Raw genomic sequence first — 18,565 nt, 5'->3', positions numbered from 1 at the left:
TAGAGACTAAACATGGGTTTCACCACTTCAAGCCTCCAATAAGCAAAGTGGTGGTATTTCACCGGTTGATGAAAGTCATCTACCAACCTAGATAGACTTTGCTGGGGAATTTGATTCACTCTGGTGGCATAGTGTCCTTAGGAGACTCCACCAGACAAATGTCCCACAAAACCTCTATAATGTAATAAACAGCTACCTTAAGGACAGAATGTCTCAGTTAGCACAAGGTTCCAGGAATTGAGATACCCTGTGATGCAGGGCTCAATCCCTTTCTTCTGGACAATTGTTCTAGATGAATTTCTGGCCTTGGATCTGGGCCCAGTGAAAACCAAGCCTTTGTGGATAATTTGATCCTCATTGTAAAGAGAAACTGTGCAAGCATGATTGCCAGGATCAGTTGGGCTGACTGGGGTCTCAAATGAAGGACCCTGACAATCACATACTGAGCAGCGTTCTTGCCTGTCATTACTTATGGAGTTGGTGCATGGTTTACCCACATGGTCATAGTCAGAAAAGAGGAACAAATTAGAGACAATTCAGAGAACAATACTTTTCACTATTACCAGAGCAGGTTGTACTGTAAGCACACCTGCACTGCAGGTGCTGACTGGCACTCTCCCACTTTACGTGGAAGTGGCCAAAAGAGGCTTATACTATAGACTCAAAAAGGGCATACCTGCAGAATTTCTGGGGATAACCCTTGACACAGCCAGAAAGCTCCATAAACTATGACAAACAAATTGGGAGCAGGAAACAAGAAGTATGGTTACCAAAAGGTTTCTGCCAGAGGTGGCAATGGTTAGCATTAGTAGAGGCATATAATGCAAGAAAGCAAGCTTATATAACAGAATTTAATATAACTTAACAGAAAAAAAGCGCAAATCAGATGATTAAAAAAAAAAAAAAAACCCTAGAATGAGAGCAGAGAGCGAATGACTACTGAATAGGAAAAATTTGCCTGTCACCACCTATCCCACCCCCGGACTGAATGGTGGGCAGATGGACCAGCATGACCCCTGCCTACCCAAGCACACACCACACCATACCTATTTAGCCACTGTGGTGTGGGATGCAGACACTGGTCAGCAGGACTTATCCCAATGTGGGAATGAGCAGAAAACAGGTGCTATAACATAGGGATCCCTTTCCCAATGAACTTTCTCTCCTACCACCTGGATTAGTTGTTCTCTCACCCCCCCAACTCCTTCCCTCAACCTGGGTGGCCCTCCCTTTTTTGCCAGGTGGGTAATCCCCTACTACGTGTCAACTCCCACACCAAGGGTAGTATGGACATCCAGTCCACGGAGCTCTATACTGTCCCCCACTTTCAAACAGGTGGGTGCACGGCCTGCCTCCTCTGGCCCCCGGAGCCACATTAAAAATAAAACTATACACTACAGCCTCTACTCTGCCAGACTGTGAGGGAGTCCGAGTAGTGTATATGTGAGGGGCATTGTCTAAGAAACATTACATCATGGAGTTGGATATATTCTTGACCATGTGTATGCCATATGTAAAAATTTCATTACTTCATACAGCATGTCCTCCTCACCTTTTCTTAAAGGTGCCTCCGTAGCCAGGTGGGCAGGAGCAGCAGTGTGTAGCACACGCTTCTGATTAGACCGGGGTTCGAGCCCGTGACCACCAAAATACAGAGGATGCGGAAAGGCCAGTGAATCACCGCCGCATATCCCCGGAGCAATATGGCCTTAGTTGCTAATGCTTCTAAAAACCAAATAACAACAACAACCTTTTCTTACTACTGAATACATCGTGAATTGACAAAATAATAGAACAAACTTATGTGCAAAAGATCTAAACCTCCCTAACACTTCTTCATTAAATTTCATAAATATAAGTGGTCTCAGTTCCAATTTCAATGATGTCCATTTCCACTTACAGTCTGCCAAACCATAAGTACTTTTTCTGACAGAATCCCAATTATGAGTTCATTCAACCACTGCTCATCTCAGTTGTCTGAATTATTCACTGCATGATTCCTTTCACTTCAAGGGTGGTAGTTGTGCATATATACATTCTGATATTTCCTGTCAGAGATTTAGTAATTTGAAATCTCTTTTCAACCTTCTCTAACTTTAAGTCTCTCTACCACGTTCTGTCAAATTAATCTGTTGCCTCTCCACTAATCACTTGGAACTCTTTGACTTACTCCCGTTCAATTTCCTAACTGTAAGGAAATTTTCCTTGGTGATTTTGATGTTCAGAACTCTAGCTGGCTTCCATTTTCTAGTTACACTTATCCAGCTAGTTGAGATGCCAATTTGCAATTACTAATGACTTCAGACAGATTGTTCATTTACCTACCAGAATACCAAACAATCCTAACCACACAACCAACACACTTGGTATTTTTCTTATAAGCAACCATTCTAAGTTCAAGGTGAGTGTCCCTCTAAGCACTTCAGATCATGGTGATAGTCTCTTCTCCAACAGAGCCTTTCTGTCATGGCCATTCTCAACCTTGTGTTGTTTGGCATTACAAGATTGCAAAATGGGATGATCTACGAGATTTCTTTTCTTTTTTTCCTTGGTCAGATTACTGTTTCAAATCTTTTAATGTCAATGTTTGTCAGATCGTGTCAGTGAAATTATTCTTGTAGAGATGGAATCCTTTATTCCACACTCCACCTTAAAATCTTGTCCTTTATCTAAACCTTTGTTTCCAATAAATGTGCTGAGGCAGTTCAAGAGAAGAATGTTGCATATTGTAATTGGCTTGCTATCCAGGTTTAATTCTGCCTACACCAAAACTCACAACAATTGTAAAGCAGTTATTGATCAGTCCAAACTAAATTTCGAAAAGGCTAAGAGTAGAAAACTTGCTTCTTGTTAAAATGGTAGCCAAGCATTCTGGCCTTTTGCCAAAGCAACTGGTCACAACTTTTACCCTTCTCTGTTCCCACCTCTGTCAAAACCCCAGGGTCCTGAGCTTGTGATATTCATTCTTTTACTTCTGACTCTTGTTCTCTCTCTCTCTCTCTCTCTCTCTCTCTCTCTCTCAGGGTAATTCAGAAATTTTATTTTTTGGCTGGCGCAGCAAAAGCCTCAGGCTTCCTTGCACAGTATGGCTAATAATAATAAAACCAGATGGTTCTATTGCCACTTCAATCAAAAACAAAGGTGACCTGCTAGCATTTTATTTTTTATTCAAACTTGTGTGTTGATGAACATGGTAAAAAATCCCCCACCATTCACAGTAAACAGATATAAGAAATGCAGAACTGGAATTTGGGGAGTACAATGTCTACAGAAAGGATAGACAGGATAGGAAGGGAGGAGGGGTTATGCTATTAGTTAAAAAACACATAAAATCCAAGGAAGTGAAGACAGTCGACATCGCTGGACAGTGCAGTGTCGAGTCAGTTTGGTGTGACATAAGCATTGGGAGATCAAAATTGAGAGTAGGAGTGTGCTATAGGCCTAATGACTCTGATGAGTATAATAAGAAACTGTTCGGAGAAATAGAGTGGGCCAGTAAATCAGAGAGTCTTATAATGGGGGATTTTAATTTCCCAGATATTGACTGGAATTTGGGGGCTGGTCACTCACACAGTAGCAAGGCTTTTGTGGATTTATTGGATGATTGTTTTCTACATCAGCATGTTCGGGAGGCAACTAGAGGGAGTAATACTCTTGATTTGATTATCAGTAGTGATTCTTCATGCATTAAGAATCTGCAGATAAATGAACCACTTGGTGGCAGTGATCACAGTGTGCTGAAGTGGGAGTTACTCAAAGAGGTAACTACCATTAGGGGTAAAGGGAAGGTGTATTGCTTTCGTAAAGGCGACTACAATGGACTGAGACAGTATTTAAATTCTATACAGTGGGATCAACTGATGATATTGCCAACAGCAAATTCAAAATGGGAAGCATTCAAAGAACTTATCGTGGAAGCTACTAGGCTTTACATACCAACTAAGAAATATTGTTCAAGGTTTAGGCCTAAATGGTTGTCAGATGAACTAATGAGGCATATGGCAGAGAAGAAAAATGCATGGGATACATACAAATTAACACGTGACACGGACGCCTATGATAGATACAAGTTGATCTGTAACCAAGTTACAAAGGAGGTTAGGCAGGCGAAGGCAGATTACGAGAGATCCTTGGCAAGGGATGCAAAGAAAAACAGCAAAGAGTTCTTTACTTATGTAAACTCTAGAAGGAAGGGGATGAATCAGATTGGTCCACTTGAGATCGATGGGTCAACTGTTGATGACCCTGCTCGGGTAGCTAACAAACTAAATGAATATTTTGCATCGACATTCACACATGAGGAGTTATTCAGCGAGGGGAATGCCAGAGGTGTATTCAACTCTAGCAGTAAGCTAGAGAATCTTGTAATAACTGAGAGCAAAGTGGAGGAGAAATTGTTGAAGATAAACACAAGAAAGGCACCTGGGGTGGATGGGATCTATCCAGTTATATTAAAGGAGGTAAGCAAACCCTTAGCCATAATTATGAGAGCTTCCTTGGACTCAGGGGAGGTACCCATTGACTGGAGATGTGCAAATGTGACCCCAATTCACAAAGGGGGATCAAAGGCTGACACAAGTAATTATAGACCTGTGAGTTTAACTTCTGTTCCCGGAAAATTAATGGAGGCACTGGTGAAAGAAGCACTGCAGGATCATCTAGACAAGACTTCAGTTATAGCTAGGACACAGCATGGTTTTGTTAAGGGGAAGTCTTGCCTGACCAATTTGATTGGATACTATGATGCAGTCACAAAAGAACTGGATGCAGGGAATAACTTTGATATTATATACTTGGATCTTAGAAAGGCTTTTGATACTGTTGCACATGGAAGACTGCTGCACAAATTGGAGCACTGTGGCATTGGAGGCAAGTTGCTGCTATGGATAAAGGGGTGGTTGAGGGGGAGAAGACAGAGAGTGGTAATCAATGGACACTGCTCATCGTGGACTAATGTTATTAGTGGAGTCCCTCAGGGTTCAGTATTGGGGCCTTTATTGTTTTCTGTATTTATAAATGATATTGATGATGGTATATCAGGCTTAATGTCCAAGTTTGCAGACGATACGAAGGTTGGCAGGGTTGTCAAGGACACTACTGACACTATGCTGCTGCAACAGGATTTGGAAAGGTTGAGCAGATGGGCTTCGAGGTGGCAAATGAAGTTTAACATTGACAAATGTAAAGTACTACATATGGGAAACAGCAACCCCAGAGCAACGTATCAACTCTGTGGTACTACACTGACAGTGGTAGAGAATGAAAGGGACCTGGGGGTGGTGGTGCAGGCAGATATGAAGTTCTCTGAGCAGTGCAGACGAGCTGCAAGAGTAGCTCATGGTGTATTGTCAATGATATATAGGAATTTTTCTAGCAGGGATAAGGAGGTGATTATTCCCTTGTATAAGGCAATGGTCAGGCCACACCTAGAGTACTGTATACAGGCCTGGAGGCCTCATTTCAGGAAGGATGTAGAGCTGCTGGAACGAGTACAGAGAAGGGCAACTAGATTGGTGAATGGGACAAAGGGGTTCTCTTACGAAGAAAGGCTTAAGTTTTGCAAATTACAGTGTCTGGAAACTAGGCACCAGCGGGGTGATCTGATAGAGGTGTACAAAGCCTTGAATGGTTTGAGCATGCTCAATGCTGATGGGATTCTTCCTCTAGCTCAGAAAAATCACCTGAGAGGGCATAAATTCAAATTGAGGAAAGACAGATGTAGGATAGATGTGCGGAAATTTGCCTTTAGCCAGCGGGTGGTTGGTGGGTGGAACAGACTTCCATCCCTTGTCGTGGAAGTTGATAGCCTAAATAAGTTTAAGGCTCAGCTGGACAGGTATTTCGAACGAACAGAGGGGTGAAGTGGAAGTGGTTATTTTTATTTATTTATGTTACTTTTTTTTTTTTTTTTTTTTTTTTTGGCTGATGCTGCATAAGCTTGCTTTCTTGCATCAAATGCCTCTACTAATGCTAATGCTAATGCTAATGCTAACTCCATTCAATGCCTCTTGTGGTCTTTCAGCAAAAGGATCTCAAAAGGATTTTAATCAATCTCAATGCTAAGAAAGCTCCAAGTCTTGTTGGTATTTCTCCATTTGTTCTCAAAACCTGTGCTCCTGAACTTTGTTCCATATCACATTTTTTTACTTTCTTTTTATACTCGTATAAGTTACCGTTGTTAAAAAGGATGACAAATTGCTCCCATCCAATTATTGTCCCATTGCACTTATTTCTACGCTTTCTAAAGTTATGAAGAAATCAATTAACTGCCAACTCTTAAACTACCTAGAAATTTTCCATCTGATTTATGACTGGGAGTATGGCTTCCGATATACTTCTGATATACTTGCTAATGTTACCCATCTGAGGGCAAATTCAACGGAAAAGTTTGGCATAACTCAAGCAGTTGCTGTTGATATTTCAAAGCCATTTGATTGTGTATGGCATAAAGAGCTTCTAAATAAGCTTCCATCTAATGGATTGCCAACTCTGTTTTGTAACTGGTTATCCAGTTTTCTCTCTAGCCGTTCACTGCAGTGATTGTAGATGGGGTTTCTGCTTTTTAACTCCTCCACTAATGCAAGCGTTCTCCAAAGTTCAATTCTTTCTCCCACTCTTTTCTTTTCTTTTGTATATTAATGACCTTCTTCCAGTGACAGAAAATCCTATCCACAGTTTTGCTGATGATAGCACATTGCATTCAGCCTTCCAGTTTGAGAAACCTTGCTCTGCTGCGACAGCTTCAACTTCTCGAACATCCACTACCAGTTTCTTAAATGCTGATCTTCAGATAATTCTCCAGGGGGCAAAGATAATTTAGTTGATTTCAATCCTTCTTAAACCCAATCTTGTCTTATATCTCTCAGAAAAAAAAAAAAAAAAAGAATTCTTCTTCTCCTATGTTCGATGACACTCAGATTTCAGGAAAGATTACATATCTCTATTAGGGATTACATCTAAAAAACTGGGTTTTCTCTTTCACTCTCTGTGTCACTTTTCTTCCAAACAAATCTTCAATCTGTATAAATCTCAAACCTGCTTTACTGTGGAATATTGTTCCCATATCTTGGAAGGTGCATCCAAAACCTCTCTCAGGCTTCTAGATTGGATTTGATTTTTCTGGTGCATTATCAGAAGTGGCTATTATATGCCAAGACAAAGGTAAAGATAGATTCTGGTAACTTTGAAAGAGGTTACCTGGTCAAAGGATTAGGTATAAGTTTAAAAGGCAATATATATTCTAAAAATATGAAGCTTATTTTATATACATGTGTATAAATAAATCAGTAAGCTGTAAAAAAACTAAAAAGAACTGACACCTTGTCATTGTCGGATAAAATCTTTCTATATATGAGTGTATAAGGCTCAGTCAGACGGTTAAAAGTGGTAAAGCACATATTATTAAAATCTGGGCACTCGATTAAAATATGTTTCAGGGATAGAACTGTATCACAGGACTCACACATAGGAGGGTCATCAGCCCTCAGGCTTCTAGATTCCATACAAGAAGGCAGTTAGGTTAATTAATGAACCATCTCTAACAAAGTGTCTCTACTCTCTCTCATGGATGTTCTGTTTCTGCTGCATTCATTTTCTATAGATACTTCTACGGCCACTGTTTTTCTGAACTGGCTTCTATAATTCCTGCTCTCTCTTCTAAACCAGTCTAAGCATGTGCTGTAACCAGTCAGCATCCTTTTACTGTCCAACTTTATACTCACAGAATGAACTTTTATTCTTCCTCATTTATTCCTTCAACTTCTGTTTTATGGAACAACCTCTCTTCACATGTACTTCCTGAAAATTACAAATTACAATCTACAGAAATTCAAGTCTAAGGTCACCAAGTATTTTCTCTCATTTTATCAAACTTCAACCCATGCATGGCATTAAGTACCATAAGTTCCAATACCTCTCAAGCTTGAGGTTTTCATAAAAAAAAAAAAAAAAAATCAATCACAAACCACTTGGCACATGGAGCCCATAATTATGGATTCCAGTATGTAAATGTTAAATTCTGATTATCAAGGAGCCTTTCTATTAGTTGGTCTCGCTTATCCTGTTGTTCCAGGCCCCATAGTGGATGATGCCTATTAAGGTCTCCTAGAATACAGAAAGGTGGAGGGAGCTCCTAAAAAAATTATTTAGTTCAAAGAAAGCCTACGTATAATTTGGTGGAAGATAAAGTGAAACAATCATTAAAATGATGGAAAACATTACAAGTGTTGCAACAGCTTCTAATGAAGTCTAAGTGGAAAAGATTTGGAAGGAATTTTAAAGTAAATGAGAAGTGCCACTCTTCCATGTGCTTCACTGGATGCTTTGTTTTTTCTGTACATAGTATAACGTTTTGTAAAAACAGAATTTAAGGAGTGAAATTTCTTTTCTTTAGGCAGATGCCTACAGAAACAAATACTCAAGAAGGTATTTGACATCATCAAGATTGCCATATTGGCCTCAGAAATTCCAGTGAATTACTGTGTGCATTGTTTAAATTTGTAGGAGCTTCTCTGTTTTCAAGATACAGCTGATTTCTTTGACAGATAAGGGCAAATTTGCAGTACCAAAAGACTGAAATACGGCATATATGGCTATATGCCGTATATCCTCTGGAATTCAATTAACATGCACAGTATACTCTCTGCTTTTCGTAATATTCATAGAGTATACCTTCTTCTAATTTTATGACAACAGCACAGGTTATGGGTCTGCCCACAGCATTTTACATGACCATCTGCACGTGTCTAAGGTCTCCACACAATGGGTTCCAAGACTGCTGATGCCTTTGCAGAAGCAAGGTCAAATGCCATGTTTTCGCCAACTGTTGGTGTCAAGGACTTTTCTGATCGGTTGGTGACGAATGCTGGGTGTACTAGTAAGAGTGTACTCAGGTGTACATCCTTATTGGTACTCCGGGTGTACTCAGGAAGTCATCAATGAAGTGGAATCGTGGTTTCAGGCAAAAAAGTGCGGACTTCTATGATGAAACATTAAACAAATGATCCATATATGGGAGAAATGTGTTATTATACATGAAGGGTACATAGAAAAGGATTAAAGTTCCTGTGAAGTTTCACCTTTCTAGGGCTATTATTTCTAGGTAAGGGTATGAATTTTTTGATACCTATTTGTAGGTCTCCTGATTGTAGTTTACAGACTATTTGAGTCTGCAATACTCTCTAAACAATACTCAATAAAGTCAGCAATACTCTCTAAACATTTCTGCACTATGTAGAGTGATAATCTGCACAGGGGATTTTCATTTAATGAGTGTAAAATGAGGAACCAAGTTGGTAGGATCAGTAAAAGTAAATCCATTATAGAAAATACTATAATGGATGTTATAGTATTTTCTCTGTCCCTTTCATCAAGATCATGAGATCCATATGCTACTGAACTAGTACAGTCTATATTTGCTGCTTTTGGCCATGGATGTTAATTAAAATTTCCTCTCATTTCACTATGGGAAGGCAGTAACAGTGCCATAAGTTGACCAAGTGGTTGGTTAGTTTGGTTAATACTATCAGAAAAAGGAACAGAAAAGTGAATTTCCTTTCTGGACCCTTCTGCCAATTTCTTGTAGTGCAGAACAATTCTAGGTTATGAAATAAGGAAAATGGTATTTAGGAATAGAAAGAAAATGCTTTTACAAATACATGAATATCACTTGCCATGGAATGCTTGGCATCTGAGGCCAAAACTGCAAATGGCAGAAGATGGAAAAACAAGGTATCTTTGCTCCAAATATTCTGAATGAACCAATCATAGATTTTGTATGAAATCATCCATTGACTTCAAAAGGCATGTCAGCACATGATTACTAGAGCTTTGGCACAGAAGCATTCTATTCTACATCATGAAATTGTGTGGCAAGAACAATCTTATGCTGCAGAAGCAAATTATTCTCATGTTCTTCTGTCTCTTTCAATATCAAAAGAACACTTCTGAATACACATGAATAAAACTCTTCATCACCGAAGGGAAATTTTTAAACTTCCTCCTCTAATGTCAATGATGTGACCAAACAATGGCAATTACTCTTTAATATCCATTGTTTGGTCATGGGGTGTCCATTTCAGTTGCTTCTAGTTGACTGATAGACATACAAACACTTGTTTTCTGTTGATTGGAGTTCAATGGTCATTTATTCCTGTAAATTACAAACTGGGCCTCTGGATGGGTTAGGAAAAACTGGAGGAATGGTTATCCTGCCAATATTCCTATTGATTTCTACCACTGTTTGGTGCATAATGGCCTGTAGCTGCCACTGCACTGTAAAACCTCCAATAACAACAACAACAACTCCTACTGATGGTTTTACTGTAATATTTTTGTATGAGTAAGGCTTCCATCAAGTCATGCTATTTTAGTAATTAGTTACATTTAATATCTTGGTATCTTTCATCTTAAATTTAAGGTTCTCATTGAGACAAAAATTCAAGAAAAAAGACCCCAAGACATAAAATATAACTGAGCACCACAAATGGCACAACTTTACAGAGGCTTTCCATATATAAAAAGATCACAGCAAAACTATGAATAATCAATAAGAATATTAACTGGGTAAGTTTTCCTTTCTTCCTGCATGACTCACCCTGTTCAACTTAAGAGGAAACCATCCCACAATAGTTTTTTCTAACCACAGAGAGCCAGTTAGAATTTACAGGAAGAAGCAAACAGCCTTCTCTAATCAACAATATCAGTTAACTATGTGCAACCTGAGCAGATATTCATGAATCCCCCCCCCCCCCAATACATACAGATGCTTGGCAAGGCACCTGTCACAAACAGAAGAGAACACCAGGTCACTCGATCACATGACATATCATTCAGGATCCCCTTTAACCTTTTCACAGAGTTTTGTGTTCTGTAAAAGATGCAGTGCCTTTGTACTGGAAACTTACTAATTTTTAATATTAAATTTATATATACATTTTTTAATACAGAAGGGGGAAAAGACCTTCAAAACTTATGGTTGCTTTATGTATAGTTAAATCAGATTTATTGAATTAATCTAACCTAACCTATGACACAGAACACTGTAGCACTGTTTATTTACCATGTTTATTCCTGCATTCACCACTATGTCCATATGCCTTCATTTTAAACTGTTTGCATTATTATTAAAAAAAATTTAGGATAAACTCACCAGTGAAAAGTAAATGAGTCTATAATACTCTTAGCTGTAAAACAGCAGAGATTTGAGAAAATCAAAGGAACTTTTTATCATTAAATTTAAAGATCTATTTAGCAAATTAAGTAAGGAAATTAGGAAAGGAAAGCAAATTTCATTTTTAAAAAATTAAAAGCAATAGGCATAACATGTGATAAGTTTTACTGAAAAAAAATCATGTATCTGCTGTGACACCATCAATTTGTCACTTGCTACCAATTTTGAAGAAGAAGAAGAAGGGGGGAAAATCTATGTTTTAATCCTGTCACTGATAGAAGTACGTTTTCTAGATCTTTTTTAAGTGGGGAGAAGAGATTGAAATAGTCTGTTTGAGAGGTCTTCCCCCACCCCAAGTAGTTTCCTCATGAATTTTATATTCACAGACAAGCAAATCTATCAAACAATTGTTTGTTTGTTATTTGGTTTTAGGAGCATTAGCAACGAAGGCCATAATGCTCTGGGGATATGCGGTGGTCATTCCCTGACCTTTCCGCACCTCCATATTTGGTGGTCACGGGCTTGAACCCCGGTCTAATCAAGAAGCGTGTGCTAAGCACTGCTGCTCCTGCCCACCTGGCTATGGAGGCGCCCTATCTAACAATTCACCACTGTATAAATTGTACATTATACACTATGAACCACTGTTTTGGGCAGAATACTCTTGTATAACTCCTCCAGCTGTAGGTTTATCAAAAAGCAATAAAATGAAATAATAACTAATTTCAAAAATGCAAAAAAAAAAAAACTGGTATAGGTTGTGTGAACACACAATTCAATTTCATTTATAAGAAATTCATTTATAGTTATAAGAAATAAATTTCTTACCTTTTATTGTATCTTCTTCTATTTTATCAATATTACATTCCTGCCTAACAGGCAAATAATAAATTTCATTTGTTCGCAAAATGTTTTCCTTCTTTCTGTTCCTTCTCCTCCTCCTCCTCCTTCGTTTCTCCTTATATAATTTGTGTTGTGTACCTTCTATGCTTTTCACATTTTGCATTATTTCTTTTGCATTTCCTTCATGTTCATCTGCTTGTATCTGTAGCTGTTGTTGTTGTAAAAGAGATGTTTCATACAGTGTATGAAACTTTTCTTTTTTCAAATACTTAAAACCATAAATTGGAAGCTTCCTACATAAAAAAAAAAAAAAATTGTTATATACCAACCATTTTATTTTCAGTTGCAAGATCTTCATAAATAAAAATGCAAATTTAAATTACACATAATTAAAAATCAAACAAAAGGAGAAGCAGAAATTCAATCCACTCTTTGAATTTACCTTACAGTATATTTTTTAAAATTCAATCTAGTTAGCAACTTTACGTTCAAAAAAATTTATCCTAAATTTTTTTAAACTAAACTTTAAATCCTTAGCTAGATCCATAGTCCTTAGACTATGTATCTAGCTAAGGATTTGGAATAAATTTACATCAAGGGACAATAATTATTATTATTTTTTTTTTCTAACACAAAGTGGGTTTTAGGAAACTGCTACCTTCACTTCATTGCAGGTGCCAGAGAAACTTTTTTTTAACAACATTCAATACCCAAATAAAAAAATTATTAGTAACCATATTCAGATAGACAGACAACTTAAATGCTTTAAGTACACTTACTTTAACCCCATGTAAAAAACATGTTCAAAACAAAAAAATAATTGCTAAGTATTCTGTCTGTCTAATTTAACTAGTAATTTATTCTTTAGCAATGGACATAATTCATTCCATGTGGGTGAAAAACACAATAACATTCACACCTGATTTTCAGGAAATTAAGAAATTTTGTGAAAATATTTAGAATCACTCTTATAACCACTCAATTTTTTACTCTTTCATATATATTTGTATATATATAATATATATACAAATATGCATTCATAATGCAAAATTTGCACCTGATTACACTTCTGTGCTTTTAAGACTACAGAACAAATTTCATTTTCAGTCTGTGTTCCCCTTGTGGGAAGACACAGACTGAAAATGGTGGATCATCTCCTGTGAGTAAATGAAGGTGGGTCAGATGGGTATGACCTATTCTTGCTCTTAAAAGGACTACTACTTCTTGTCTTGATGTATGGACACTGGAGCACAAAATTTTCAGATCTTGTTTAAACCGAAAGAGTTTATTATTAGTCTGAGAATGCCAGAGTGTTGTCCATTCTGATAGGAAGTGGCATGAATGGTTAGTGCATAATCTTATACTGGAACAGAGATATTGGTTAAATCTAAGGCAGTTGAATTTTTTGCAGCTTTATCGGCCAGTTCACTGGCTAAATTACCATATGCTAGAATCCAACAAAAAATGACCATTTGGTGGCATTCTTCAATTTGTAGTAATAAGCTTCTGATTTCATCTAGAACAGGGTGAACGTTATCTGAAGAATTACATAACGCCATGATTGAGCTGAAAGAATCAATGTAAATAACAGATTTTAAGAAACAGTCAGAACTACTACTGCTAGCATTGCAGAAGGATATTGATCTTTAGCAAGGACATTGGTGGGAAGAAGACAATGAAAAGCAACACACACAAAGAGTGTTCTTACCTAAGACTAGGGTTCTGTAAATTACAGTGTCTGGAAACTAGGAATCTGCATGGTGACTTAATGGAAGTGCTCGATGCTTTAAAAGGGCTGAGTAAATTTGAATGCCAATAGCATCTTTACCCTTTTTAGATTGACACACATGAGAGAACAAATTTAAATTGATATTGGATAGTTGCAATTTGAAACTGGATGGTTTTAAAGATAAGCAGAAATTTGCCTTTAGCCAGAAAGCAGCTGACCACTGAATAAAATTTCACCTAGTGCTGCAGAAATAGGTTGTTTGAATAATTTTAAAGGACAGGGCATGTGAAGTGTTTAAAATCCCCTCCTTTTTTTTAGCTGATACCATATGAGAATGCCTCCTTGCATCATTCTGCCAATATGAACTTGAATATTGCAATTGGGTGGCTTCCAGTATATTTCATGACTGGAGTCTTTACACCAGTTACGTATTCCAGCAGCAGAATTTTCTATACAACAAAGGGAAACAGTAAGCTCACAAGTTCATTTGTCAAAGGGTATTTGATATAATGGATAGTCCTATTTATGTGCCTTTTCTTAATCTATTAGTATGTATTAAGTTATAATCATTATGAGATGTATCCACATGAAAAATTCAGTTCTGCTCACAGACAACCATCATTTTGTTTCCTTCTTTCCTGCTATGAACACTTAACTTCCAACATTTTATATCACTTTCACTATCTATATGACATGAGTGTGAATGTCAGTTTGCAGAATTGTAGCAGAGAAGCAAGTTGAATTTTGTTTCTTCTCTGCCACATAATGATTCTAAACAGACAGACTAAACAAAAGTCCACATTTTACTCCTTTTGGTCAAGGGAGGATTGGCTTTTCTCCTAAGCTACAGACCTCATTAAAGGAGACAGGAAAGGTAATTAAATAAGAAAGGAAAAAAGATGATTGTCCTTTCTGGTCACAAGTTTTAAGGTAAACATCTGTTTACGTAATGGCAAATCTAGAACAAACTGGATTTGTAACCAAACAGAGCTATACTGCCATTATTAAGACTGTGGAGATTTTGGCTACATGCAACAATCTATGCAAAAATAGGTAAATCAAAGAAAGCCCATGGTAACATGTACAAGAATGTGCTATAAAACCAGTTTGGAATCATCTCTTCAGAAATGAGCAACCGACAGGATCTCGTGAACTTCTACTGCTGGTGTGCATTTAGCGAGTTGTAGCAGAAAAGACAACTGCATCTGTTGAGTTTTCAAAGACTGATATTGATTGTTAATGAATGGAAAAATGCCCAGAAAACATTATGGACGAAAATGAGGTGATAAAGCAAGGAGATGATGTCTGGAATGGATTATCAAATGTAACTATCACCAAACAATTGTTTGTTTGTTATTTGGTTTTTAGGAGCATTAGCAACTAAGGCCATATTGCTCCGGGGATATGTGGTGGTCATTCCCTGACCTTTCCGCATCCTCCGTATTTGGTAGTGACGGGCTCGAACCCCGGTCTAAATCAAGAAGCGTGTGCTACGCACTGCTGCTCCTTCCCACCTGGCTACGGAGGCGCCACCAACCAAACAATTAACCTTTACATTTAATGCAGGAGCATTAAATGTAAAGACACAAGACACCAGTACCTGCACCATGTGAAGAACCTTAAAAAAAAAGGAACTACAGGAATAGGAGACCTTCATGAAAGTAACTAAAAATTATGGTTGTATTTGTGCTAGTAATAAATTTAAATCCAAATAAATTTAATACAAAGGATCAGGAGAACTAGAAACAAGTCAAACTACAATTTATGCTCTTTAACACCAATGAAGAGTGCGCACATGGAAGAAATTTCAAGAGGTACTAGAACCATCTTGTTTTACCTAGTCTGCAGGAGGAGCAGTAATGGTGTGGAGCATGTTTTCATAGCATACCCTTTGTCCCCTGATCTTACTGTCCAGAGAATATCTGAAGGTTGTGGTGGATCACACATACCTGTCTATTTGGTAGTTTACCCATACAGATCAACATTTTTGGCTGATGCTGCATAAGCTTGCTTTCTTGCATCAAATGCCTCTGCTAATGCTAATGCTAAACACATCAAATTTGTAAAAAATAGTTTTAGGAGCACAAGAAAGAGCTCAAGCATCTTCCCTGGCCAGTACAATCCCAATGAGCATTAGTGGAATGAACTGTAAAGGATTATTTGTCAACACAATCCACCCACATCACTGCAGGAACTGAAGACAGTTTTATTACAAGAATGTTTCAATACTCCTTATCTCTTTTTCAACACCTTTTTGACTGCAGGCAATGACATGTCAGATCCAATATTCAGACCAAAGATGAGTCAATTTACTTAGTATTAAAATGACATAATAATGAAAGGAAGTGAACTTATTCTGAATCTGGGAAAAAAAAAACATTCTAATGATGAAAAGTGCCTTGTTCAATTCCTCCTTGAACTTTACCTCAACCACCTTTGAAGGTAAATTATTTCAATTTATCCACAGCATGCTCCTCACAGGAATAATCCTTAGTTTCTTCACCAATCGACTTGCCCTTCTTCGCACCTTCTCGAGAAGTCCTATATCTTTCTTTAGATGGTGTCCCCCACACCTGAATACAATATTCCAAATGTAGTCACACTATCATCTTATAGAGAAGGATAATAACTCCTTTCTATTTTCAAAATTCCAATAAATCATAGATAATGCCAGTGCCCTTCTTGCCACCTGCTTACACTACACATTGAACTTCATGTCTTTCTCATCCCGAGTATCCATTAATTTCTCTTCATCTAATTTATAAACTACTCCTCAGTTTTCATTCCCCACAATACTTTTCATTTGGGAATATTAAACTCTTCAATTTTTCAGACCATGCTTTCAATCAGTCCAAATCTTTTTGGAGTAGCATAAACCTGGTTCTGATTGTAAACTGCCCTCCCAACCTTCCAGTCATCAGAAACTTTGACAGTTCCCCTGTATTCCCTTATCAATATTATATAGGAAATTAAGAAACAAGAGAGAGGTCCAAGTTCTAATCATCAGGGGATACCAGCTGCTATTTCAGTACACTCTGAAGAATATCCATTGGTTGGTTGAAGGACAATTCAATCCTTCAAGCAACTAATAATATGCTGATGGATCTTCCCTGTAATCCTGACCTGTATGCTTTATAAAATAACCTCTAATGAGGAATTATATCAAAAGCCTTACTAAAATCCATATATAATGTCAAAGTTGTTTCTTGAATCTAGCTTCTTCATAACCTCATTATACAATCAAACTCATATATTATTGCCCATCCCTTCTTTAGACCTCCCTAACAGACTGAGGAAATGGTGCAATTCATGAGAATAACTGATGAATCTAACAGTTAGGTCTTAAAACTCACTTTCTACCTTTTTCTGTATAAATGGATGTACATGATCCATCCCTCTATGCTCCTTCAGCCTTAGCAGTTTTTCATATAGGTATTGTATTGTATTGGTACTGTTATTTCTGACGCAAGGACTACTAGGGCCATATTGCGCCTATCAAGGGTATGGAGCTCAAACATAGTGATTACAGAATCATGTCAGAGGCAATCATATAGTTGTATCCCTTTTAGGAAACAGAAAAATTGTAGAAGATTTGCAACATTGCCTATAATATGACTAAAAGTTCTTGAAGTTTTCGTAGAATACTGAATGAGGCTTTTCGGGCATCAGTGTATAGTGTACAATCAACGAGAATGTGTTTGATTGTGAGAAAAGAGTTGTAGTGAATACACATCAGAGGATTGTCTCTTGTGAGGAGATAAAGATGGGTGAGGTGACTGTGACCAATTTGTGCTCTGGATAGGAGGACTTCTTCCTTTCTGTTTACATGGAAACTGGAAGCCCATAGCTGTGGTTCAGATTTTATTTGAAGGAGCTTGTTCTGCAGTTGAGCTTGCCATAAAAGTGTCCACTGTTCCGTACATACATGTCTTATATAGGATCTGTAGTAAATATATGGAATGTAGTAATTTGTCGATGCTATGTTGGATGATTGTTTTGCTGCATAATCTGCTTTTTCATTCCCTGATATCCCAGTGTGGCCTGGGATCCAACAAAAGATAACTACCTGCTGGTGTTCATGGATATGCATCAGCTGAGTTTTTATTGTTGTTATTACAGGATGTGTTGGGGAGGAGGAATTTTGCAAGGCTAAAAGTGCACTCTGTGAGTCTGTATATATTACTTTTTTGGATGGACAGATGGAGGATATTTTCTAAGGCAAGCTTGATGGCACATAATTCTGCTGTATAACTACTGCATTCAGTGGGCAGGAAACAAGAGATGATGTTATAGGGAAAGACAGCTGCAGCCCCGACTCCACTTTCAGACTTTGATCCATCAGTGTATACTTTTGTAAAACATGGATAACTTTGTGTGTGAGCAGTATGGAGTTGCTGTATATTAATATTTGTAAGCGAGTGTTTTCCCCAGTTTAGGAAATAGCTGTCACAGGATGCTTTGATAGAAGACCATGGAGGATCTAAACTGTTTGAATCTTGGAGGACTTTGTCAAGATGTATATTCCAGGTTTGTGATAATGCCTGCAATCTGATGCCAGTAGGTTGAACTGCTCTAGGTTTATTTCTAGAGTGCATTGAGAACTGTGGATCATTAAGTATTGGCCTAATGGGGTGAGTAGTTAGACTTTCAATTTTGGCCACATAATTCAGGAGTAACATCTTTCTTCTGAGTCTGAGGGGAGGTTCATGGGCTTCAATATAAAGACTTTGTACTGGCGATGTTCTATAAGCACCTACAGATCCTGAGGGCAGAATGTTGAATAGGGGCAAGCCACACTAGTATGCTTTCCCTGACAGAATCAT

At 37.8% G+C, this 18,565-nt stretch overlaps 1 protein-coding gene across 2 annotated transcripts in view; it reads right to left on the bottom strand.

Annotated features, from left to right (window-relative positions):
• Window positions 1-18,565, bottom strand: part of LOC150091238 (uncharacterized) — a 382,744-nt gene that overhangs the window by 240,760 nt on the left and 123,419 nt on the right. For both annotated transcript variants that reach the window (XM_090374852.1, XM_090374846.1), the window contains exon 3: window positions 11,999-12,306. In XM_090374852.1, coding sequence (XP_090230978.1) covers window positions 11,999-12,306 — 308 coding nt within the window. The remainder of the gene's footprint in view (window positions 1-11,998; window positions 12,307-18,565) is intronic.

This window comes from Mastigoproctus giganteus, chromosome 1, assembly GCF_048544385.1.
Source record: "Mastigoproctus giganteus isolate SK-2022 chromosome 1, ASM4854438v1, whole genome shotgun sequence".
In the NCBI taxonomy this organism is placed as follows: domain Eukaryota; kingdom Metazoa; phylum Arthropoda; class Arachnida; order Uropygi; family Thelyphonidae; genus Mastigoproctus; species Mastigoproctus giganteus.
The sequence above is the reverse complement of the archived record's forward strand: the minus strand, read 5'-3'. Positions and strand labels throughout refer to the sequence as shown.